The sequence below is a fragment of the Amaranthus tricolor genome, chromosome 10 (assembly GCF_026212465.1).
Source record: "Amaranthus tricolor cultivar Red isolate AtriRed21 chromosome 10, ASM2621246v1, whole genome shotgun sequence".
Lineage (NCBI taxonomy): Eukaryota > Viridiplantae > Streptophyta > Magnoliopsida > Caryophyllales > Amaranthaceae > Amaranthus > Amaranthus tricolor.
In genome coordinates this window covers 16,024,193-16,050,741 of record NC_080056.1, presented here as the reverse complement: position 1 = coordinate 16,050,741, position 26,549 = coordinate 16,024,193, and the positions used below count along the sequence as shown (strand labels likewise).

The 26,549-nt window shown below is 34.8% G+C and overlaps 1 protein-coding gene across 2 annotated transcripts; it reads left to right on the top strand.

Moving 5' to 3' along the window:
• The first annotated feature begins 307 nt into the window (after positions 1–307).
• LOC130825538 (cleavage and polyadenylation specificity factor subunit 2) lies at positions 308–14,506 on the top strand. 2 transcript variants are annotated; one of them, XM_057690811.1, is made up of 18 exons: positions 308–574; positions 2,797–2,965; positions 5,987–6,083; positions 6,799–6,925; positions 7,018–7,133; positions 7,792–7,886; positions 7,966–8,117; positions 8,339–8,396; positions 8,475–8,582; positions 8,971–9,217; positions 10,339–10,520; positions 11,776–11,868; positions 12,132–12,230; positions 12,402–12,533; positions 12,626–12,670; positions 13,889–14,056; positions 14,151–14,225; positions 14,332–14,506. In XM_057690811.1, exons 1-18 carry the CDS (start codon positions 426–428, stop codon positions 14,431–14,433), a joined length of 2,214 nt encoding a protein of 737 aa, XP_057546794.1. In that variant the 5' UTR covers positions 308–425; the 3' UTR covers positions 14,434–14,506. The 2 variants fall into 2 exon arrangements, with proteins under 2 accessions (XP_057546794.1, XP_057546795.1); XM_057690812.1 differs by having other exon boundaries at positions 313–574; positions 10,342–10,520.
• Positions 14,507–26,549: the final 12,043 nt, after the last annotated feature.

Here is a 26,549-nt window from a genome sequence, read left to right as displayed (position 1 = left end):
ATTATAATTTTTTTTAGGGTTTGAAAGTAGGGAGAGAAAGTGATTGGTAATGAAGTGGGGAATGAGAATGGAAAAGTCTTAGGGAGGGTGGGGAATGAGTGTGGTCTAAAATTGGGTAAACCCAAAAATAAAAAAGAAGAAAATAAATGATAGAAAATGGCAAACAAACAACAACAAAAAAAATTGGGTCTATCTATTCTCTTTCTCTTTGATTATTACACCCAACCAAACAACCCCTTAATGGAATCAGACTTAAATTTTAATTTTATCCGAGACATTATACCATAACCGGTTCCAATACTCGCATGGACCGTAAAGAAAAAGAAAGATTTAGTAAAGACTATGTCGTTGTTTGCTAAATGCTAAAACCCTCGCAAATCCCCTATTTTTGCAAGTCCAAAGTCAGTCTGCAGAAGCTTTGAGAAATGGGAACATCTGTGCGAATAACTCCATTGTGTGGAGTTTTCAATGATAACCCACTTTCTTACTTGGTTTCCATTGATGGCTTTAATCTCCTCATTGATTGCGGTTGGAATGACCATTTTGATCCTTCTCTTCTTCAACCACTCTCCAGGTTTTCTCTTTTTCTTTCGAATCATGATTTTTGTTTTTTAAATTTATCTATGTTACTCCATCGCTGCCAAATTGGTTGCTACGTAGGGTTTCATGCTGTTCTTTTGGGATATAAATGGGTAAAGTAACTTGCAAAAATGAATTTGCCAAATGGAATTCGTAGGTATGATAATTGAATTAAATGTATGATGTAAATGTATTGGATAACTCTTATTTATTTTACTCTAGGTGTAAAATTAGCTACTACGTCGAACTGATGCTTGTTTTTTGGATTTTAGAAATGGGTAAAAAAAATTAGGGTTGGGAATTGAATTAGATTTATGCTGTAAATGTATTAGAGTAAGATTGATAAATTTTATTTATATTACTCCATTTGTGCAAAATTAGCTATGTATGAGTTTTATGCTTTTTTGGATTTTAGAAATGAGTAAAGAAACTTAGGCGTGATAATTGAATTCAATGAATGGTGTAAGTGTATTAGAGTAGGATTGAATAAATTAGTAAAATATACTAACTATAAAAGAACTTGTTTCCGGTAAATGGGACAATCTAGGAATATTTAGCAACTAGTCTGAGAGTAAGGGAGTAGTAATTTTGGAAATTGCTGCTGCTTGTTCATTCCTGGGTTTATCAATATTGTTATTTAGTTGTTGGTTGCATATATGTAATTGGTTTAATTTTTATTTTTGAGTAAATGGCAGAATAAATATTCTGTTTTGTTTGTATAAAACAATTTCAGAAATTGTGTAAAAGGTACTTAATTTTATTATGAGATCCTTGAAAGTAATAATTTAATCCATGTGGAATTTGTCTTTTTAATTTATTATGGGTACATGTTAGTGCATTATTAAATTGGGTTTTGTTTGATTGGGGGACATTAGAGCAATTTTAGTAGACTGATAGTTGTAAATTGAAGTAAGTGGATTGATGTTCCTTTCGAGTTTTGTGTTGCACGGAAATCAAATTTTTGGAGGATATAGTTTGCATTCGTGGTTTAGGAGCTTGAATTTAATTGGTATGTACTACATTGCCACAACGATGCATATTGGGAAGCTTTATGAAATATGTTACTTATGATATTTGAAAATTATGGTGAATTGTTGTTTAAGCTTTAAGATTACATGCTTATATTGAGTGATGTAGAGAGGATTGCCATTTTTGGGAATGAAGAGTAGATTGGGTGAAATTATGTTCAGAGTTAATTGCAAGGGGATTTTAATATAGGAACAATGTTTTGGATGAAGGGAGTGGTTTTTCGGAGAAGAATGTCGACTTGGCGCTTTCTTTACATGGGTTTGGCTCATAGGCTAACATTGGCAACATTAAATTGAACCTAAACTTTGTAGTTTAGAATCCTTGGATTCACGTGATCAAGTTCAAACCATGAATAATTCAACATAGAATATGTGGTTGAGCATCATAGGATTCATGTGATTTATCATGAGTAATCTTTTTTAATTAAGTAGAAAGCCAATGAGGGATTAATATTTAGCAAGATGTACATGTGCTGCTGATGTTTGTCTTAGATCTAGGGGTAAATAGTGGAGTAGGTGAATTTTTTTATATTGTTGTTACAGAAGATCTTGAAGCTTGCTCAATCTTAGTGTGAACTTACACAGATGAAGCTCGAGTTTGATATTTTTGAAATACTTACCTCTTAAGTCACAAATAATTCACTTTTCATGATTAGTTAAGCGTCTTACCCTTTACCAGAAACCTTGAACATAACAGATTGAAGGGTCACAATTTTCTAGTATTTGTACTTTATTTTGGAGGACCTGATATCCTTTGATGCATTCTTTTACAGCAGGTAGCAATCTTAAGATCGGGTAGTTCTTATACTTCTAATTAGGGTTGTTAGAAGATGCTTTGGTTTGCAGTATCTACTGTTTAATGTTTTTAACCTTAAGTTGTAGCCAACTTCCAGCTTCCCCTTGGACTGCATGTTTGTTACAAATAATAATTATACTGGCTTAAAGCAACTGACGAGTCATGGCAGAATGAATGTGTTCTTAATTTTCTATATAATTACTTTTTTGGCGTTGTTTCCATTGTTGTTTTGTTTATCATTGTTGCTTGAAGACTTGTAGCCTATCCTTTTGGGGATGCGGGACGGGGATGAAGGAGAAGGTAGGAAGTAAGGAGTTGATTCTTACATTGACTGTTTGGTTTTGATTAACGAGCTTGCATATAGTAATTTTTTAGCTTCCTTGTGATATGCAGGGTAGCTTCTACTGTTGATGCTGTTCTTTTGTCGTATCCTGATACAATGCATCTCGGTGCGTTGCCATATGCCATGAAACAGTTTGGTCTCTCTGCTCCAGTTTATGCAACAGAGCCTGTCTACAGACTAGGCCTCTTGACTATGTATGATCACTATCTTTCACGCAAGGTAAAATGCAATTCTTTGAATTTTCCTCTCAAGTTAATATACAGTGAGATACATTGATCTCTCTCTCTTTTAGGGGCTGGAGAAGTACATGATTGGAGAGCCATCGTAATTATAATTCAATCAAGTAAATAACATGAGTAATTATGGCTTACTTAGTGCTATTCTAATCCCAATAAGTCTTGATATATGTTAGCAGTTTATATTGTTGTTCTTGGATATCACTATAGTGGCAAATGGAACTGATGACTTAAGAATTTCAGGGCAATGTATCTAGGATAGATTTAAAGACTATAATAAGGTTATTGGAAGTCAAATTAAATGTAAAGATGTAATATATGTCATAGCTAAATATATGAATCATAGGATTCAATGTGGCTGAGTGGCTTTAATGGAAAGAACTAACAAGGATATTACATTGTTACAAAATTGTAGTGTACGAGAAAAATTAAAGCAGATTTTTCATTCTTCCAAAATTGCTTTATTCTACGAGGGAATGTTGGACATTTAAAAAGCTGCTTACCAAAAATGGAAGTAATTGACATGTATATGTTGAGATGGACATGCGTACATATGCCAAGAGATAGTATTAAAATGAAGTTATGAGAATGAAGTGTGGTAGATATTGCAAATAAGATAAAGGAGAATGGACTCGTTGATTCTGGTATGTATTAAGACGATTGGGAGATGATTTTGTTAAGACAATAAAGAGTTGGAGATATGATGAATATTGACTACACAAGAGGTCGAGGGAAATGAAAGAAGGCCTGGATGGAGGGGATAAATAACGATGTGACTGAATTAAGTCTAGGCTATCATATAATGTCCATTGGATAGGAATGGATGATAAAAGAAGAATTGGTTTCAACTATCTCTTACGTTATTATCTTTTGGTTCATGTAGCAATACCTGAAATCTTGGTAAATATGGCTTTTTCATTGCTGTTCAACTCTTTAAGGGGATACTTGTAAGATATATTTCAGTCAAATTCAATTATTCTTCCAAGAGGTTTAGCCTTGTTTTGGGGTGGTGGGGATCTGTGATATCATTGGGTTTCTGAATTTAATGTCTAAAAACTTCTTAGCAGGGAGGAAAAGTCTGGTGGATTTCTTCAGAACATGATTTTTTGAAACAAATTTAAGTGGATACAATATTCTAGGAATTTCAACAAGCTTTTCCAAGGCTAAAAACACCTTTAGTCCTATTCCTTTCAATGTGGTTTGAAATCTTTTTGCATGATTTTTAAAATATCCTACTTCTATTTTTTTTTCTATGGGAAAATTGAACTGCTTGAGTTGGTTCTTTGGAACACCTCTTTTTATGAGTTCCAATTTATCTGGACATTCTTTCCTTTTTCTACTATAGTGGTGATTTTTAAATATTCAAGACTCATTATTCCTCCTTTAGTCCTTCTATAGTTTGTACCCCTTGTTCCACAACATATTAATGTGTCCCACCTAGATTGCAACACTTCCAAACATGAAAATGGTCCTATTCCTATCTCTTTCTTTTGCTCTCCTAATCTCAATCCCTCTTGTTTTGTTGTCTTTCCACTTAATGGAAGCTAAATTTAAAAAGTAGGAGAACCCAAGTGTTACAAAATCAGGCAGAGGGAGTATGACCAAACTTTTGTACTAGGTTTCTGAACCTTTGAGAACAGGTATCATTGCCTATTTTTTCTGTCAGAGGAGTGTGAAAAGAACCCACTTGATGAGTAAAGAGTGATATACAAGGATGAATTATGTCTCAGATAGAACGTTATAATATGCATAGACGTGTAAATGGGCAAGGGCAGGTGGGGCAAGTGCCTAGGGCTCCCAATTTTCGAGATCAGTTTCAATAATTTACACTAATAAAGAAAATTAAAATTAATAATGTACTTTGGTGGTCTGAGGGGGCAGTGTGGAGGTCTTGTTTCCTTGGAAAACTGAAATAACATTAGTGATGCCTGCTGCGTTAATGCGTGGAAACTGATTTGTTTTTCTCAAAATCCTCATTCTATGTGAAGTAATCGATGAAGCTCATCTAATATCAAACATAAAAGGTGACCAATTTGTCTTATCATCTTCTTTTTCCCCCCAATTTTCTCAATTATGTGCGATGAACTGATAATTTCTAGAAATCAGTAAATTGAAAATTGAAAGAATAAAATGACAAAGATGAATTATACTATAGAATTGATGATTAAAGGAAGATTACAAAATAACAAAAGATAGATCAAGCTATTCGAGATGCTTGAGATTTCCCATTGAGTATTAAACTCACCCACTATTTTCTTGATACTAATGAGCCTTAATTCCCCTTATTTATAAGAAAACTACCACTTAAAACTAGCTTATTCCCCAATTACCTCCTAATATAGTTTTTACCTGATTACTCCTTCGTAAACCCATTATTCCAAATTACTAGTTCATTGCATCATGTTAGAAAGTTTACTGTGAAATAATGTTGGGGCTGGGGAATTCTGTTGGTGGTAAAAATGTATATCAGCAACTAAGTAGACCTGAATAGGTGAGCAATGAAGAGGGGCAGGGGCAGCCAATTTGTTTTGTTTGTATACAAGTAAAGATTTTGTGCCTTTTAATAGAAAATAGACATTAGGTTAATGGATTTCACTTTGTGTATATTATATAAAAAGTTTCTTTGATAATTGTAACTGGTTTACCAAAAATTTTGTACAAATTAAAATTATGTTATTTGGTCTTTAGCTTCACTAATGGATCACTACTTGAAATTGTTCAAATTTCTCCACTTTTTTTGATTTGAAACTTCACATTTTTAAATTATAATATTATAATAGTTCTAAGGGCCTTTAAAATAAGACTTCGACATTATTGTTGTTATTATACTTGTAAGGGCCCCCAATTTAAATCTTGCCTAGGCCAACAAGATGGGCTGAGACGCACTCATGTTTATTTTGTCTCAATACAAATCAACACACTATATTATATGATGTCCGCTTTCTACTTTTTGCAATCACTAAACATAAGTTGAAAATGTTAATTGTTGTGTGTTTATCTGCAGCAAGTGTCAGAGTTTGACTTGTTTACGCTTGATGACATTGATGCTGCTTTCCAAAATGTGACCCGACTGACTTACTCCCAGAATTTTCATTTGTCTGGTGAGTGCCATTTCAATGTGTGGTTTCAGATTCCAGAGGTGAATAAATCTTGTTTGTAATTAATGAATGTGTATATAGTTATACACAAGGGTTTGCGAAAATTTGATTGTGGTAACTAACTGGATACACGGTTTCAAAAATCCTGATTGATATATTTAACTTTTTTTTGTAAACCTATCTACTTTTTGGCTCAATATTGGGTGTGAATACTATACTGTCAATGTTGATGTGATGAATGGGAATCGTCATTGATGAGCAATAGGTTTTAGGCTGATAGACAGAATCAATTTAGCAAATATAGAAAATTGTAAGGATAGTGTAAATTGCAAAGAGGAATGCTTAAGTATTTTGTGTATAGATTTCAACCTAATTGATTTCAATTAAAGGATAGTTTTGAAGCAATTTGAGAAGCTTAAGATCTCCCAAAATGTGTATAAAACCTCACTTATTGAATGACATGATTTTCTCGATGCCTTCTCTCTTTTTCTTCTCCTCTTTCTATACTAATTTCCTCTACTTAATCCTCAAGATAACTAATAATCAATTACTAGGTAACTCTTATAATACCCCCTTCAATGCCCTGCATACATTACGATTGGTCAGTGCGTACCATTGAGAACTCAATAAGGATGAGTTCGAAGTAGGGTATCTGATTTTATACTGCTCATTGACTTGATTTCCAATATTGTTATTCTAACCTAACAAGTCATTCTAGAAAAAGGTGAAGGGATTGTAATTGCTCCACATGTGTCTGGGCATCTACTTGGAGGTACTGTATGGAAGATAACCAAAGATGGTGAGGATGTCATATATGCTGTAGACTTCAATCATCGCAAGGAAAGGTTTGTTTCCTGCTGTTGTGCTCCATCTAAGTTTGCAATGTGTTTTGACTTTACTTATTCTATGACTATTGATTTGCACATTTTGATATCAGGCATTTGAATGGAACAGCTCTCGAATCATTTGTTCGCCCTGCGGTACTAATAACAGATGCTTACAATGCATTGAACAATCAACCTCCAAGACGACAAAGAGATCATGAATTTTTAGGTTCTTCTCTTTCTTCCTCTCTTCCCTTCTCTGCATTTTTGTGACAAGGATCTAGGAAGTGACCCATTAAATCCTTTCCACATCCCAGTTGTGTGATGAGGATCGAGGAAGAAGACCCATCTGATTTTTTTCCTTCACAAAAATAAGTTAAAACTAGGAATTTCTGAAAGCATAAATTATCAAAAAGTTCCCCTTCAACTCAATGTTTTCAAACAAAAGCTGTAAATTGTAAATGAGAAGTTTCAGAAAAAAGTACAACTGAAATAAGATGACCAATTTGGCTCTGAAAAGCCTACCGATAGTGCTGTTCATCTCATCGGATTAGTTATACTTTGATCAGAGCTTGTTTTATCCCATTTTCCCTTTTCATTTCTGGATAGAATTGACAGTGGTACACTTCTTTCATATTGAAGTATGCCACTATGCCCTTTGAGGGCCTTGAAAAAAGCTTGATACATTTTGTTCTGATGTCATTCGTCTTCATCAATAAGTTGCTAGCTCTTAATAAGAAAGGATTAATTTACTTTTGGCAGTACTAAATGTTGTCTCTTCCCTACTTTCGGCCTGGAAATGATTTGACATTGAGCATTATAAATCATGAATAGCCGTATGTCATAGAGGTTAACAATTATTTACATTTCCCCCCTTATTTCATTAGAGGCTATAACGAAGACACTCAGAGGTGATGGAAAGGTATTACTTCCGGTCGACACAGCAGGGCGAGTACTAGAACTTATTTTGATATTAGAACAGGTGAGTACAAATATTATAGCCTGCTTCTCTCCAGATTGTTGTCTAGTAACTGATTTTATGATTGTACTGTAAACTGCAGCACTGGGCCCAGCATCATTTGAGCTATCCTATCTTCTTTCTGACGTATGTATCCTCAAGTACAATCGATTATGTGAAAAGTTTCTTGGAGTGGATGAATGATTCAATAGCGAAGTCCTTCGAACACACACGTGATAATGCTTTTCTTCTGAGGTAAGTGGTTTGCACATCGTCAGTGTAATTCTTTTTCACATGATCAAGTGAATGTAGCATAACAAATCTTCATAGGATTGATTGTTTTTACTTACTGCTGTCTCTGCTTTTGTTTGTTTTCTATTTTTTAAATTATAAGTTAAAATCTCTTGCTTTTTTTAAAAAAGAAATTATTTATGTATGGATAATCGCTTACTAGGCATTGCTGTAAATATTTGAAGGCATGTAACACTTTTGATCAGTAAGACTGAACTGGAAAAAGTACCTGAAGGTCCAAAGGTAGGTTCACCATGCTAATTTCATGTATTTCATACCGGTTTTCTTACTTTATATCTAATAAATTAAACTATTGGACAGATTGTTCTAGCATCCATGGCCAGTCTTGAAGCAGGTTTCTCTCATGACATATTTGCCGAGTGGGCTACTGATCACAAGAATCTTGTTCTTTTCACAGAAAGAGGGCAGGTAATCTTTTTTTTCCTTTTGATCTCCTGCCGCTGGAAAATTGTCACGTACAATAAGAAAAAAGCTGCTGAAGTTACTAGATAATGCTTATTTATAGTAACTTAAATGCCCTTGTATCTTTAATTTTTCTTTGTAAGCTCCAATGTGTACCTTCTTTCCACCTTTTTTTGTGAATTTGGTGATAGACTAGTTTAGAGTCTTTGGACTTTAAATTGGCTGTTGAATGACTGCTGCTCTCATAAATTAAATGTCTAAGTTTTAAGTAATGAATTCTTACTTTTTTCTGTATGATGATTGAAATACTAAATGTTACTTGCATTCTGAATTATATTAGACATAGTATCAGCCAAAAATTTCTGCAAACTGAATTGTATATCTTGATTTGTAGTACGCCACATTAGCTCGGATGTTGCAGGCTGATCCACCTCCAAAAGCTGTTAAAATCACGTTATCAAAAAGAGTGCCACTGGTAGGAGAGGAGTTAGCGGCATATGAAGAGGAGCAAAACCGAAAAAAGGAAGAAGCTTTGAAAGCTAGTCAAATCAAAGAGGAAGAAGTGAAGGTTGCACATGTGTCTGATCCCAATATGGGTGATCCAATGGCAATTGATTCTCGTGAAACTCATGCTTCAGATGGTATGTTTAATTTACATTTAAGTGTAATGGAATTGGACACACTTTCCTCTCTGTTGATTTGATAAATTTTAAGATTTATCAATAATTTATTAAAACGTTCTGTGATGGATATTACTAATAATCACTGATGAATTTCATAAAAGTTGTTAGACCTTTTCAATCAACTATTTTGGTTTCTATTTTATCCATACTCTGAGCCCAGGGGTGGGTTCACTGGGTTCCACGAACATGCAAAAATGAAAATTTAAAGTTGTGTGTAAATAAGCTCTAGCTCAGTGGTAATATGGATGTGAAATTTGGGTGTTAATTAGTGTTATTTTGCAGGCAGGTATGAAATCAATTCCTGTTAGCAAAATCAAATCCCATATTTTTTTTGACCTCTTTCACTCTTCTGTTGTTGAAGTTATTGTTGTACAGTTGCATGAACCTTTACTATCTCTTCCATCAATTATGCATGCTAATCTAAAATCAAAATTCCATCAATGTAGATGTGAAAACATGACTACTTAGATAACCTTATCCACTTGTTTACATTAATAATTATGTTGGGATTCTAAGGTTATAAGTGTGCTGGAATTTCAATTGCACACTATTCAGCAGGGTGTATTTCGTTTTTCCTCTATGACCATTTAATGTTTGCTACCTCATTTCTTAAAAAATGAGTGGCTTGATAAACCGCATAATTGGGGGAAAAAAATTAAATCTCAAAGATAAATGGGGTGGTAAACAAATCATTTACAGGTAAATCCTGCATAAATGATTAATTAGGTTCAAATCCACAGTTTGAACTTTCTGGATACACCACTAGTTTCTACATTTGCATTTACAGTAATCAGGTGAAGCTACATATGTAGTTAGCATGTTGTTTGGATTAAATATTCCTTGTATAGTTGTATCGTGTTTTTTAAGGTACTAGCACCAGGCACTAGGTACTAGGCACAATCTCAAAAATTTGTAGGGACATTTACATTTACCACTAAGCCCTGCTTGTCTTCTACCCACCCCCTGCCCCCCTTCCCCCCGAAAATAATGACTTCAGTGATGATAAAGTTCTTTAGTACTTTTTCCTGTTTTGCACTGCATTATTCTTGAGCTCACTCTATGTTGTTGGTAATTTGTAGCAGGTGGCACGATTATTGGTGGTCATAAAGACATTTTGATAGATGGATTTGTTTCACCTTTAACTAGTGTAGCCCCAATGTTTCCCTTCTTTGATAATTCAGCTGCTTGGGATGATTTTGGTGAAGTCATCAACCCTGATGATTATATGATGAACGAAGAAAATATGGAGCTATCCTTGCAGGTATAGTTTTTAATACTGGCAATCAAACCTATTCTTTGTATTGGATGGATGCTCTTTTTCTCTTTATCATGGGCTATCCATTTCACTTTTGTCTTTCATATGGTCTAGATCTTACAGTAGATTGTGGCTACAATAAATGTCCTGAAGCGAGATATTTTATTAGGTTGCTTGCTTGCTATTATGTGTAAATTTTGGTTTATGAATATTGGTTGATCTGATATTTGGCTCCTAAGAAAGTGGATCAGATATGCGTGATACTGTAGATCTGAATTCTGATAGATGTCCTGAATTTATTTTTTATTGTTGTTGATTTTGTGGCTGATTCAACTGAGAAAGAGTTGTTTCACAAGCCATTTAATACTTCGTTGACATTATATTATTAAAATTATCAATTAAATGTTCTAAGTCACTCCATAATGTTGTGGTAGCATTATTCGCTCTTACCCTGCCAATAAAAATGTCAGCAGAAAGGGCAGTGGAGCTATAATAAGGTTGATTGCATCGAAGTAAATGCTCATTGTAGAAAATTGGGACTAGATAAATATGTAGGTGAGGTGTTGTTTGAAGAGGTTAAGTCTAATCAGCTTTTAATGCCTTTTATCTTATCCTGTTGAGAATAGTAAATTGACTTATTTTTTCCATTTGCAACTCTAGTTGCTAGAATGAGAATAAATCATAGGACTCGTCCTGTTTAACTGAAGAAATAATCATGAGGACTAGGTGGCTCCAATTAGAAAATTGAAGGTTTCTGGTTCTTGAGTATGCATTTCTGGACTTCCAAGTAAAAAGAAAAAAAAAAACTTGTTTTTAATGTTAATCCTACTTAACTAATTTTCCTAAGGAATTCATCATTTTGTTAGCTCATTTAATCAAGTTTGAGTTTCATGTATTAAGTTTTAGTGATCTCGCTTGGCCAATTCTAGAAATAAAAGAGTTAGATCTTTAAAGAGCAGTTAAATGTCCCTTTTTTCACTAAACTAATTCTTGCAATTTTGTGGTTTTTTCCTGCAATTAGGAACTTGGAAGTTTCATAAATCTGATGTCTGCTTTGACTTAAAGGTTGATTAGTCTTTGAGGATATTTATCTTTATTTTGCTTGTAATGGCTTTAAATCAAATGTTTGAACCAAGAGCAAGTATATTCTATATTATGTGCTTTACAAGTGGTGGTACGACTTATATCTATGGCTGTCAGTTTGTTAATATTTCACTGTACTAAACAACTGCTAAAACTGTCATACTTGTATATTATGTAGGGCGGTGGAGACCTCAATGGAAAACTTGATGAGGGCTCTGCGAGCTTAATGCTTGATACAACACCTTCCAAAGTTGTATCCACTGAATCAACAGTAAGTCTTGAATCTTTGTTTGATGTTTTTTCCTTTACTTATGTCATTGTCACCTTGATTATTATCATTGGCATGACCTCTTCTACTAATCCTGAATCAGAGACCAAAAATATAGAAAAAAAAAAAAGAAATAACAAACACATTAAATAACCATAACAAAAGTTGTTTGTATCTTGTGTAGGGCTGCTTATTTGGAACAAATCCCTGTTTTCTAACTTCTGAGAATTTTATTTGATACTGGTGCTATTGTTTTCATTGTTCAGATACAAGTAAAATGTTCATTGATCTACAAGGATTTTGAGGGCCGCTCTGATGGGCGATCGATTAAGTCTATTCTTTCTCATGTGGCTCCTTTAAAGCTTGTGAGAATACTTTCTATATAATTTTTGTATTAATTTACTTTGGATGGTGAATTTACTTGAAATAGATGGATGATAGCACGTATCTCATATCAAAGGTTCTGGCCCCCACTCCTCAACTTTTGTTATGGAAAATTGAAGTTGCCAATAATATCCGAAATTCCCTTTACTTAGGTTTTGGTGCATGGATCAGCAGAGGCTACTGAGCACTTGAAACAACATTGCTCTAAGCATGTTTGTCCACATGTTTATGCACCTCAAATTGGAGAAACAATTGATGTCACCTCAGACGTATTTGCTTACAAGGTATAAAAAGCAGTTTGTAGTATCAAAATTTGAGCATGTTATGTGAAGGTAATTTTACATCTGGTTTTCTATTCACTTTGACCATTATGTAGGTGCAACTTTCTGAAAACTTGATGAGCAACGTTCTGTTCAAGAAGGTACGTTGTAATCTATGCTTAGTTTTAGTTATGTGTGCCCATGAGTTACTTTTTCTTTGACACTCAAAATGCAATTGACCAAGTCTTACAAGTGTGTTGTGCTCACTTAGATTATTTTCTTCGTAAATTAGAATATTGAAATTTCTGTGTTAGGAAGTAATATTGACTACTTGAAATTGCTTTTGTTATCTCTTAATGTTCATAATTTATCTTTCCATCATTTTGAGTTTTCTCCCATGTGTGAACGTCTCAAGAAATGTGGGAAGGGGGCAAACTGAAAGAGACGGAGGGAGAGCACTACTCTTCCCCACATGGGCATCTTTTGATTGGATATATATTTTGAAGAATTAAGTTGAAATATTATAATTGACGTTTTATGTTGTACATTTCCATCATACCCAAGGCACTAGGAAATCTATTGTCTTAGCTAATTGGAACTTGAAAGTTTATATCATCAAATTCAGAATATGACTTATCGTTGAGTGATATATGACGAAGGACATTAAGTTTAAGCACCTCTTTTATTTCACTGTTACTCTCTTTGTTCATTTGATTTGGCAACACTTTTCATATGGGCCATTCTTTTGCTTTTGCTAATTATTTATGTTTGGTTATGGTCCCACATTCTTTATGCTAATCTCATCCGCAATCATGCTCTCTCTTCATCTCATTTACGTATTTGTCGTCCATCCACTTTTTTTTGACTTATTCTCATACTATAAATTAGTAAAGTAAATTTGATCTACAGTAGCAAAGCCTAAGGCACTCAAAGAGTAGTTAGTTTCACTTATTACCCAGGGTTATCTATATCAATATTAGTAAAATAAAAAATATGATCTGGTATCAAAAGTGGAAAAGGAATCGTGAAACTTAATTTAGACTTTTGGGAGTGAAGGGTTCAAATGATGGGTCTCTTTTTTATATAATTGTAGAAACAATTTTCATGAGAAACTTAATCTGTAGTTTGGGAAACAAAGTATCTGAATAGTTAATCGAGGGTTTTGGGGACAAAGAATCTAATAACGTATTCGGTGTAACTAGGATTTATATTCTATGAAGCTTTTAGCATATAATTCTACTTCGAGTTTTATCCTCTCGAATACTTCTTCCATGCCCATTTCGCCAATACACAATAATAAATAATACTAAATAAAAGAGGATGAAGTATTAATCATCATACTACATTCCGTCATCTTTTGCCCTTTCCAAATCCGACAGCTTGGAGATTATGAAATCGCTTGGGTTGATGCCGAAGTTGGGAAAACTGAAGGTGGCCAACTTTCTTTGCTGCCGCCCTCAACTCCGGCCCCATCTCATAAGTCAGTTCTAGTTGGTGACATTAAAATGTCGGATTTCAAGCAGTTTCTAGCTAGCAAAGGCATCCAGGTACCATTATTCTCTTGATTTTCTCTCCTTATTCTATTTTTAATTTCTCTTTAGTGCCCTGTATTTTTTCTTTACAAAAATCCAACGTTTCCAGGCGGAATTTTCCGGAGGGGCCTTGCGATGCGGAGAGTATGTTACCTTGCGTAAAGTTGCAGACCCGACTCAAAAGGTTAGAGCTTCTCTTACTTATCATTGCATGTTGCTTTACCAACATATTGATGAATTAAAAGAATCTTCAATCACTCTAAACTAAAGCATGTTTATATTTGGTAAAGAGTGGTGTAGCAGGAAGTCAGCAAATTGTTATCGAAGGCCCTTTATCGGAGGAATACTATAAAATTAGGGATTTTCTTTATTCGCAATTCTATTTACTCTAAGTTTGCCCAAATGCAATCATGTACTAATTGTAGTCCGTACCTGAAAATTAATGTAATTCTATTTCCCGAATTGTGCAAGTTTTTTTTCCCTTTTATTTCCATTTACTTTGTTGTGGATCTCATTATACACTTTAATGTGGTAGTATGATAGATGTAACTTAGGATCCTCTCCATTACTTAAAATGAAATAGATAGTTCATTACTTAATCTAATAATTAGATTTACTTGACGATGGAAAATAGGGGAATATTGAGATTTTATTTATATTTTAAAATAGATTTCAAAATCTTATCAAGTGTAATAGAGAAAAGTAACAGAGAGGATTCTAATACGACGTATGGGAGGCATCTATGAGAACCTTACTTTGTCATTCATTTCCCGAAAGAACTTTGTATAGATCTGATAGATTTTTAAAAATTCACATGATTTGCATTTAAGGCATATACTAGATAAATACATGTTATGTACGGTTGTTTCTAAAATTTAATAATATGTACTATTAATTTTTGTTTATATTGTACTCCCTCTAATTCATAGAAAATAAGATGTTTATTTTTTCATACTATTTAATGCACTTATTCAATGCTTAATATTTCTTATACATGGAGTACAAAATACTATAAAAAGTGAATATTAATAATCTTTGCATTGAGACAAATCAAACAAGATCTTATTTGACTATGTTTTAATTTATAGATTAAGAATGAAATATAAATTAAGAGAAATAAGTGAATAGCGTCAAAAAGTAAATGTTTCCTTTTCTATGAATAGGAGTGAGGATCCTAATACGAATTGGAGGGAGTATCATTTAATCAATCTCGTAAAATGCAAGCTAAAATGTTTTCCCTTTATTTCCCTTTATTTTTTAAAGAATATATTAAGAAATTAAAACATATGGAAAAATATATTAAGAAATTAAAACACACAGTAGCAGAGCATAATACGAAACAGTAGAAGATGCAGCTTCGGTTTCAAGCAGCATTTCAGTCATTGCACACCAAATTCGACACCAATTGTCTCTTCCTGTCCACCTTAAAGCTGCAGCAGAATTCCTATACATTATATGTGGAATTAATCTCCAAGCCATCTTTGACACCCCTATACACATCCACACAGAGCCCGCCTCAACACCAATCTGCAGAAACACGTACAAAACCAGCTGCACACCAACCATAATCGGACTATCCATCTGCACGACCACGAAGATGATCTGGTTAGCCTTTGTCCATACAGCACAGTGGACAGTATGTACACAGAAGTCAGCAGTGAACAGCAGCATTATATGCAGCCGACTATACCCGCATCAACAAACACTATCTATGAACTAGTTCAATTCAGTTATAGTTGATATGTCCCAATACCTTCTTTGCCCAAATGTTGATTCTTATTTTGATGAGATATATTACTATTCGTGAGTCGGGAATACTTTCTTCAAACTTTGTTTTGTTTCTTTCATACAACAGACTCCATATAACACAGAAAAATATGATCATCCACAACTTAGGTGTCTTCTTCTTATGCATAAGGTCTCTCCATGCAAGCATAAAGTTGCAACAATTATCTTGCATTACTCCTTTAATTCACCAACTCTCTAGGATTTCCATCCTAACATTCTACGAGAATGGACATGTAAAAAGGAAATGATTATTTTGCTGCCAGACACCCATTTGATTGGTGAATCAATTATTCTGTACTGTCACAACCTATAGTCTCGGGAACACGTTTTTAATAGGGATTGGACAACATCACGAATCTTCCCAAACAATATAGATCCACCATTACCCACTTTATTTTGCAATCCTTCATCCACTAAGTCTCTTATTTTGGAAATCTCATAGTCATTGCACATTATATGTGACCAAAAACTATCTTTAACTCTAGGAAAGGCCTTAGAGGAGGCTTTCTTACCTTTGATTCAGTGCACAGACATTACAATTCTTTTCCAAAGCGTAGTGTCTTCATTCAAGTATCTCCACCACCATTTGACGAGCAGGATTAAATTTTGAAACATAATGTTACCAACGCTAAGTCGTCCTATTTCTTTTGGTAGTTCAATCTTGGACTATTTAACTCCATGAACAATCTTTTTGTCACTAGCATGATCCCCTAGAAAAAATTTCTTTGCATTACAGTGATCTCTTTTGCAACAATCTTCAGCATCTTAAACATGCTCATGTAATATATAAGAAGACTATCTCCCAGGTCCCAGCCAGTGAAAAGATTTTTGCTTTCTTAGAGCATACTTTATGTTGAAAATTTTCAATCACAGGCTTTCGAGCATTATTATATAAGAATGAACTTTTATTTTCTTTTTTAAAATAATGTTCTATATAAGTAAAGATTCTTCTCTAAATTTTTGCCCAAAAGTCAATAGTGGAAAATTATAAAGGAATGGAAGGAGTAGTATTATTAGTCAAGTAAATATTAAGCTAAGTATTAAATACTGGAACATTCTGATACAAGTATTTTTGACTTATGTCCTTTGTAGTATATTAGAATAATCTCTCTTGATTCACTAGTGGAAAAAAACGTATTTGCTGCTCATCATTTGCTGCGGTTTATTTATATTCGCAGCAATAAAGAGGAAAATTAATAAGAAAAAAAAAACTATAAGTGCTGCGGTTAGTCACTGGACCGCAGCAAATAGCCTTCAAAACTCATTAATTGCTGCGGTTGAGGACAAACTGCAGCAAATAGCTCTTTGGAATTTCGTTAATTGCTCCGGTTTTTCATGAACCGCAACAAATAAACCTTCAAAATTAACAAAATTGCTCCGGTTTCCGTTGAACCGCAGCAAATAACCTTTGGAATTTTAAGAAGACCCGCCATCGATCAGTTTCTTTTATTTTAATAAACCCTCACAAAACCCTTTTGTTCTCTCAAAAACGATTAAACTGCTGCCTTTTTTGTTCTCTCAAACGAATACCCATTCTTTGTTCTCTCAAACGAAACGAATACCCATTCTTTGTTCTCTCAAAACCCATACGTTTGCTACTGCTGCTTTGTTCTCTCAATCAAACGTTTTCTTACTGTACGTGTTCATCTTCATTTTCATTCACAAACGAACCCAGAACAAACGTTTGCTTGTTCTACTGTGTGCGCATTCTTCAAAACCGTTGTTTGAAACCAAAGGCATTTGCTTGTTCATCTTCAAAACTCACGAATTAAGGTATTATTTCTCTTTTTAATTTCAATAAGCATTGCAATATCTCATTGTTGCTTACTGTTCTTGTTGCTGGTCGCATTGCTTTGTTCTTGTTGCTGGTCGCATTTAATGTCAAAACCCTTCTGTTCTTGTTGCTTTGTTCTAATGTAGATCATGATCAAAACAAAGAAATGAAAATATCGTTTAGAGATAGGTATGGTCTCTATGATATGTATGATATGGGCTAAATGATCTGTATGATATGGGCTGTATGATATATATGTTCTGTTGCTTTGTTGCTTTGGGCTAAATGATCTGTATGATATGGTCATCTTATTTTAGAGATAGGATTGCATATAAAATATCATTTATCCAATCTTGATGAAAAAAATATAAATGGGCATGAGAAATGAAAAGGAAATTTGTTTTTAAATAATAGTTAGTTAAAGATATAAAAGAAAAAAGAAAAGAAAAGAAAAAGAATGTGCCACCAGTTCCATATATATCTATATATATTACACACACACACACACACACACACACACACACACACACACACACACACACACACACACACACACACACACACACACACACACACACATATATATATATATATATATATATATAAATATATATATATATATATATATATATATATATATATATATATATATATGTATATATATATATATATATGTATATATATATATATATATATGTATATATATATATATATATATATGTATATATATATATATATATATATATATATATATATATATATATATATATATATATATATATATATATGTATATATATATATATATATATATGTATATATATATATATATATGTATATATATATATATATATATACATGTATATATATATATATATATATATATATATATGTATATATATATGTATATATATATATATGTATATATATATGTATATATATATGTATATATATATATATATATATATATATATATATATATATATATATATATATATATATATATATATATATATATATATATATATATATATATATATATATATATGGCATGTATTGTGAATTACGTTTAGATGATAGATACTACTTACTAGATAGACTATGGCATGTATTGTGAATTGGTTATAGTTGTGTTAGAGAACTACCCACTTGTGATCATCGTAGAATTAAAAGGGTCGAGGGAATCAACGATATATTAGTGCAACTTGAACTTTGTTAATGATAAGTAGACTATGAAATGTATTGTGATTTGTTTAAGGTTAAGTTAGTGAGCTTCTCACCATCTTGATTTTCACTTGGAAAAGTTAGAGTAAATATGTTTTTAGGAATGTGGTTTGTTGTTTATTATTTATATTGTGGTTTGTGGTTTGTTAATTAATTATTTGCATATTTAGTAAGTATGTTTATTATAAATAAGTATATAAGTTTAAAAGTAGTGTATTAATTTTGTTTTGAATCAATTAATCACACTAATTAGGATGACAAACGATCGTTCTTGGATGTATGGAAGCATTGAATCGTCGGAATTTATTGATGGCGCATTAGAATTTTATAGTATTGCGGTTGAACATCAAGTTAGGACGGGGGGAGTTGGTTTTTATTGCCCATGTGTCAGTTGTGGCAATGTATCAAAGGTAGATAGTGTTGATATCCTTAAAGAGCACATACTTCGACGTGGGTTTAGGCCTCAATATCATGTTTGGGTTTGGCATGGTGAGGAGGGAGTTTACAAAGAGAAAAGTATTCTTGAGGGCGTCAATAATGTGGCCGATGTCAATGAGGATGTAGTAGATCATGTTGATGGGTATGAGACAGATGAAGAGAATGTCGATGAGGATGTGGATTGTGTTGATGAGATGATGGAGGGAGTCGAGGATGAGTTAGGAAAACGTCCTCGTGTTTTTGACTTGTTGACAGAGGCTTCTCAAAAGCCTTTGTACCCTGGATGTACAAAGTTCACCAAACTAACAGCAGTGTTGACAATTTTCAACATTAAGTCAAAGTTCAATTGGAGTGACGCTAGTTTCACAATGTTATTAGAAGCGTTAGGTGAGATGCTTCCTGAGGGAAATGAACTTCCAAAGTCGACATATTATGCCAAAAAGCTCATGTGTCCTTTCGGCTTAGAGTACCAGAAGATTCATGCGTGTCCGAATGATTGTGTGTTGTATCGGAATGAAAACGAGAACTTAGAAGAGTGTCCTAAGTGTGGGTTATCGCGCTACAAGCGTAAAGGGGCTCGGGATGCTAAAGGGCCCCCAGCTAAGGTATTGTGGTATCTTCCAATAATACCTAGATTCAAATGCTAATGAGGAGTTCACCTTGCGAGCAATGCTTTTATGCACCGTTAATGATTTTCCGGCATATGGCAACTTATCGGGGTATAAGAACAAAGGGAAGAAAGCATGCCCAATATGTATCGATGACATGGAATCCACGTGGATTCCTAAGTGCAAACACGTATTCATGCACCATCGAAAGTTCCTCCCACGAGACCACCAATATCGTAAGAAGAAGTTGTTCAACGGGGAGGTTGAGGACCGTGTAGCTCGTCGACCGTTGACCGGTTATGAGGTTTATGAACAGGTTAAGGGAGTTGAGACTGTATTTGGTAAAACGGGGCAAGTGCAAGGGGGTGAAGACCGATTATGGAAAAAAGAATCAATCTTTTGGAAGCTTCCATATTGGAGAGATCTACAGGTTAGGCATTGTCTTGACGTTATGCATATAGAAAAATGTATGCGATGCCATACTCGGGACTCTCATGAACATTCCGGGTAAGACAAAAGATGTTAGGGCCGTGCGAGATTGGTTTGAATGTAAGGGTCTTCGTCCGGAGTTGTGGGCACATGTTAAGGTGAGTAAGAAAAGAAATAGAGCTGATGAAGTTGGTGGCAGTAAGAAGAAGATGAGTAATGACAAAGTTTATTTGCCTCCAGCTTGCTACACATTGTCCAAAGCAGAGAAGCGGACATTTTGTGAGTGTTTGTATGGCATTAAGGTTCCGTCTGGGTAATCATCCAACATGAAGAGATTTGTGAGCCTAAATGGTGAGCTGAAGTTGGGAAGCATGAAATCTCACGATTGTCATGTAATGATGCAAGTGTTCTTACCAATTGCAATCCGTGGAATACTGCCAAAACATGTGAGGTATGCTATTATCGAGCTATGTTCGTTCTTCAACACAATTTGTAGTAAAGTTCTTGATCCCTTTAAACTTGATGCACTTCAACTCGACGTGATTGTAACTTTATGCAAGTTTGAGATGTATTTTCCACCTTCTTTCTTTGACATAATGGTTCATCTTATTGTCCATCTTGTTCGTGAGATCAAGCTTTTGGGTCCAGTTTTTTTAAGGTGGTGTTATCCTTTTGAAAGACACATGGGTGTTTTACAAAACAAGGTGAGTAATCCAGCACAACCCGAGGGGAGTATGATTCAAGGCACTGTGAGCGATGAGATTAGTAACTTTATAGCCGAGTATTTGGCCATGGCAAAGCCTATTGGACTTCCCACCTCTAGACATGAAGGAAGGCTTGAGGGAAAAGGAACAATTGGCTCCAAATCGGTCACACCTCCTCGAGAAAGCCTTGTATGTGTTGCATCATATTCCGAAAGTTCATCCTTTTTTGAGTGAGCATTTTGATATATTGCGCGCAAAATATCCTTCTAAAGGGGATAGGGCATTGATGCAGTTGCATAACAAGACGTTTATTAATTGGTTTCATAATCGAGTAATATGCGAAGAACTCAAGGGTGTATCCGAAATTGTTAAGTGGTTAGCTTTTGGTCCTCGTGATGATGTCAACAAATATGAGGGTTACGATGTCAATGGCTTCAAATTTTGGACTGAGGGTCAAGACAAGAAGTCATCGTATCTACAGAATAGTGGGGTTTCTATTTTGGCGTCATCTACATTTTACGCGAGTGCGAAGGATCAAGCGCCGGTTGATGCTAAATTGGTATACTACGGGCGGGTACATGAAATATGGGAGATTGACTACTCTACTTTCAATATTGGTCTTTTCAAATGTAAGTGGGTAGATAATAATCGACGATGCATTAAAAATGACGACCCTTGTGGATTTACTCTTGTAGACTTAGCTCGTTTGCGTGATAGTGAGGAGCCATTCATACTAGCTACACAAGCCAAGCAAGTATTCTACATTGTTGACCCGTCTGATAAAAAATGGTCTATTGTTGTACCGGGAAAAAGAAGTATCCTTGGTATAGGTGATGTTGAGGATGAGGAAGAATATGATGCTTTTGAAGGCTCCCCTCCCTTTATCTATCCAAAATCAGTGGATCAAGATGATGTAGATGATGTAGATGTTGGTTATATGCGTGTAGATCACACGGAAGGAATACATTTGAATTAAGTGATTCCCAAGGTATGAAAATATTTAAAGCTTTTCAAAGTTTTTTTGGCACTTGGTTTGTTTTGCATGAAACATTGCACATAACACTATTTGTTATATATTATTGTGTTGAACGTATTAGAATTGTTTGTCATATTCTTAATATTACTTAGCTTATGTTCTAATATATTTCTATTCATACTCTTTCAGGTACTGATATACAATGCATTTATTCAGAGACGAAATTGTCCCCGAGATTGAGACCTCGGATAATGAGCATCATAGTAGTGACAGCGAAGAAGACCAAATTGTGAGATACGAGCGTATGGCTGAAGACGCTCCACCGATTGACAATGATTGTGAAACTGAAGACGCCCCACCAATGGATGCTCTCACCACTACCAGCAGTAAGAAAAGAAAAGGGCGAGGTCCTACAAAAAACCTCAAAGTCACAGAACCCATGCATTTGGAATACAATACATTCGGTCAACCCTGCGGAAAATGGCGTAGGCAATATGGAACACAAGTGGCTCTATGTATCCGCAAGCTTTCCATATTGCACGCATGGAACGAGGTTCCAGAGGGTTTGAAGAACTCTCTATGGCATGATACTGTGGTAAGCAACTTTACTATCTTTACTCATTTATTTTCATTTTAAAATTAATTTGATTGATAGTAATAAATATAATTTTTTTTTGTAGAATCTTTTCCACATCGAGAGCGATGAGGATAAGAAGAATGTGTTTCTTTCAGCTGTTGCTGAAAGATTCAGAGATTTCAAATCCAAGCTAGTAACTAGCTGGATTACGAAGACCCGTGCCCGTACGACCAAAAAGGTCAAAACGGGAAACGAAGGTGGAGAGCAAGAACCTTCGAAGATGCCATACGAAATATGGGGTCACATAACGAAGAGGGATTGGGAGGCCTTTGTTGACAAAAGAACAACTCCTATAGAAGTTGTAAGTATTTCATATTATATTATAGTTTACCAATTTGAATTTACTTCTTTTGATTCAGTCATTAAACTAATACATGACATTCGATTTCTATTGATTAATTAGGAAAAGCGTGGTAAAGCTTCTGATTCTGCAAGCAAAAGGAAGTTTTACCATCGCTTGGGCCAGAAAACGTACGATGAGGTCCGAAAAGAGTGGGTGGATGCGGGTTTATACCCCAATCAAAGTTCATCCACGCCCTCATCTACGACTACCTCCACATTCGTGAATACTCCTGCTGGAGATCGGGTGCGTCATTGGTATTGCGGGCTTCATTCCCGAGATGCAAGTGGTAAATTTACCATTAAAGATCCGGGAACGAAGAAGGTTGCTGATGCTGTGGTGAGTTTTGAAATTATTAAGTATATTCTTCATTTGTTTTGTATTCTTTGGCTTTGATATACTTATACTAATTGATATATATGTCACTTTTTATTTGAACAGATGGGCTGGAAGGAAAAAGAAGCTACGGGGGAGTTCACCCCAAGAGGCAATGTTGACGCATTGCATATGGACTTAGGGAAAGACCACAGTGGGCGGGTAGTCGGAAAAGGAGGCGTCCGCGTGGGGTTACTGAAGGCATTTGGCAAAGAGTGTGTTGCTACTCAATCCCGAACGGCATTGCGGGAAGAAGCAGCAACCCTCCGAGCGGAGATTACGAAGGACGTTCTCGCCAAGGTGGCCGTCGTGTTGCAGAAGATAGGAGCACCCATTGTGGACTTGGCAAACCTGATTGTCGAGGATCAGGAAAGTCAACATGGGGATTCTAATTTGGTCGCGCCAACACCCGAGCCCCCCGTAGCACCCCAGCTCATTATTAATACCCCAGCTCAAAATCCGGAGCCAACTCCGGAGCCAGTGCTACAGGTACATAGTTTTTAAATATATAAGCACTTATTAATTTAAATTGCAACGCGTAATTAATATTTTATTATGATGCTTATTATACTAAACGACACACTTTCCAGGAGGCGACTCCTTGTTCTCTTTTGCTGCCTCAGTTAGGTGTTGCTAGTGATGGCGACTTAACTGAGGTTGCATATGGTGTGGCCCAGCCAAATAAAGAGGGCCAAACAGTGCATTCAGTGCCTGTTACAAGTGGCCACATCAGTGTAGCCGTGGAGACTATTGTAAAGGGGTTTGAAGATTTCTCACTCCCAATTCCAATGCCAGCATGGAGCCTTGAGAAACTATCAGACGCCCTAGGTAGTTTCGTCACATGGCCATATGCTTGGGTCCAATTCACTAACATGGTAAGAATCATTTGTACCTTATTTATTTTTATTTTATTAATTGCATGCTCACACTAATTTAATTGTATAAATTGAAATAGCAAAAGAGTCCAAAGAGATCTTTGAGAGAGGTCGGTTGCTCAGCAAAGGTGTCGACTGGGTCAAAGTCGATGCCAAGCACTCCAATTTTGACTCATGAGGAGCTAAAAGATCTCTCTCAAGATTGCAAATGGCTGCATTATTTTGCATCTCGCATAAGTGAGGAGGACCCAATCATTTTGCCCCTGCTGAAGAAGCAATACTGTTTTATAGAGAGCCCGTTTGTAATTATTGGTTCTAGTGACATCGGGCAATTTTTGAGAGGAGAGATGCTGAACGTAGCTCTTTTCCATGTCTACATGAGGTGATGTTCATTATCTTACAAGTTAGGCATTGTTGTTCGTTTAATTGTTTTAATGACCGAATTACTAACAAAATTCTCTTATTTGTGAGTTTAGTGCGGCTTACGAGGAGCTAAATTCTTGCGAACCTCCAATAAAAATTGGATGGTTTTGTCCGGAGTCGATTTCGGGTAGTAAATGTAGAAATGATCCAGATCAGGTCAGAGCATACATTGAGACTGCTTTGACTAACTGCCTTGCATCTAAACACACATTCATTCTGGCTCCATATTGGGAAGAGTAAGTTTTATTATTGAAATTGAACTTAGCTTTTGATTTTTAAAGTCACCTAATCTCTAATTTTTTGTTGATTTTAAATTTGTGTTTGTAGTTTGTATTTGATACTTTTGATCATTTGTCCTTTAACGAACACTGTGCACGTCTTCGATTCAATACAAAAACCTCAAAGACCACCTCGCAACACAAGATTCAAATCGTTGTTGAATGCGTACGTAATATTAATTATTTTACCAATTTGATTTAATTAAGTGTTATATATATATATATATATATATATATATATATATATATATATATATATATATATATATATATATATATATATATATATATATATATATATAAATAGTATTACCTTTCCCATGCGTTTCAGCGCAATGAAAAGAGTGCGTGGACAAATGGGATCTACATCTAGAGCCACATTTCCAAAATGGATAGCAAGAAAGGTACACAAATTCGATTTTAAGTTGCGATTTTAAGGGTTTTTAAGCGTTTTTATCAATTTCGCGCGTAACGTAGGTCAAACATGGTTTGTTATGCACGAAACTTGGCACACAACACTAATTGGCATATATTATTGTGTTGAAATGGTTAGAAATGAAAATAATAGTCATATGCTAGAAATTAGGTGTTAAGTTGCGATTTTAAGTATTTTTAAGCGTTTTTGTCAATTTCGCGCATAAAGTAGGTCAAACATGGTTTGTTATGCACGAAACTTGGCACACAACACTATTTGGAATATATTATTGTTTTGAAATGGTTAAAATTGAAAATAATAGTCATATGCTAGAAATTAGAAGTTAAGTTGCGATTTTAAGAGTTTTTAAGCGTTTTTGTCAATTTCGCGCGTAAAGTAGGTCAAACATGGTTCATTATGCACGAAACTTGGCACACAACACTATTTGGCATATATTATTGTGTTGAAATGGTTAGAATTGAAAATAATAGTCATATGCTAGTAATTAGAAGTTAAGTTGCAATTTTAAGGGTTTTTAGCGTTTTTGTCAATTTCGCGCGTAAAGTAGGTCAAACATGTTTTGTTATGCACGAAACTTGGCACACAACACTATTTGGCATATACTCCCTCCGATCCTTTAATTTAGTCCCATTTCCTTTTTTGGCAAAACCTTGAATTATTCCCATTTCTATTTTTGGCAATCCTTTTTTACTTAAATACCCTTAGTTCACACACGTAATTACGATTTTACCCCCATTAACCCTACTAACCTAAAATAATTAACACTCTAACCTCACCTTAATCATTCCCTCCCTTTTATAACCTCACCTACTCTGAATCCCTTCCCATCCCTCCCTCTCTCTCCCTCTCTCTCATCTTCATCCTCAACCTGTGTTCGTGTTCTTCACTGATCTTCATCTTCATCCACAAGAATACCTTGGTTTACGGTTTATTATCTTCATCTTCATTTTTTTCCACCATCTTCGTCTTCTTTGAAACCCTAATGCTTTTAGGGGTTTTGTAAATCTGGGTTTTTTCCCATCTTTTCTGGATTTTTTCGAACATGGCCTCACCAACTTCTTGTCTTTCTTGTTTGTCTTTGTCCCAAGAAAGTGATCCTACGATTGGATCTCCTAACCCGTGGTTCGATTTCTACAACCGCATACCTACGACTTCTGATGAAACGGATCCTAACTGGGGAAGAAGTATAACTTATGAAGATGAAG

Coding starts and splice junctions, on each gene's coding strand:
- LOC130825538 (XM_057690811.1), top strand. CDS start 426: ATGGGAACATCTGTGCGAATAACTCCATTGTGTGGAGTTTTCAATGAT. Junction 9,218..10,338: donor TGAAACTCATGCTTCAGATG/GTATGTTTAATT, acceptor GGTAATTTGTAG/CAGGTGGCACGATTATTGGT. Junction 11,869..12,131: donor TTGTATCCACTGAATCAACA/GTAAGTCTTGAA, acceptor TTCATTGTTCAG/ATACAAGTAAAATGTTCATT.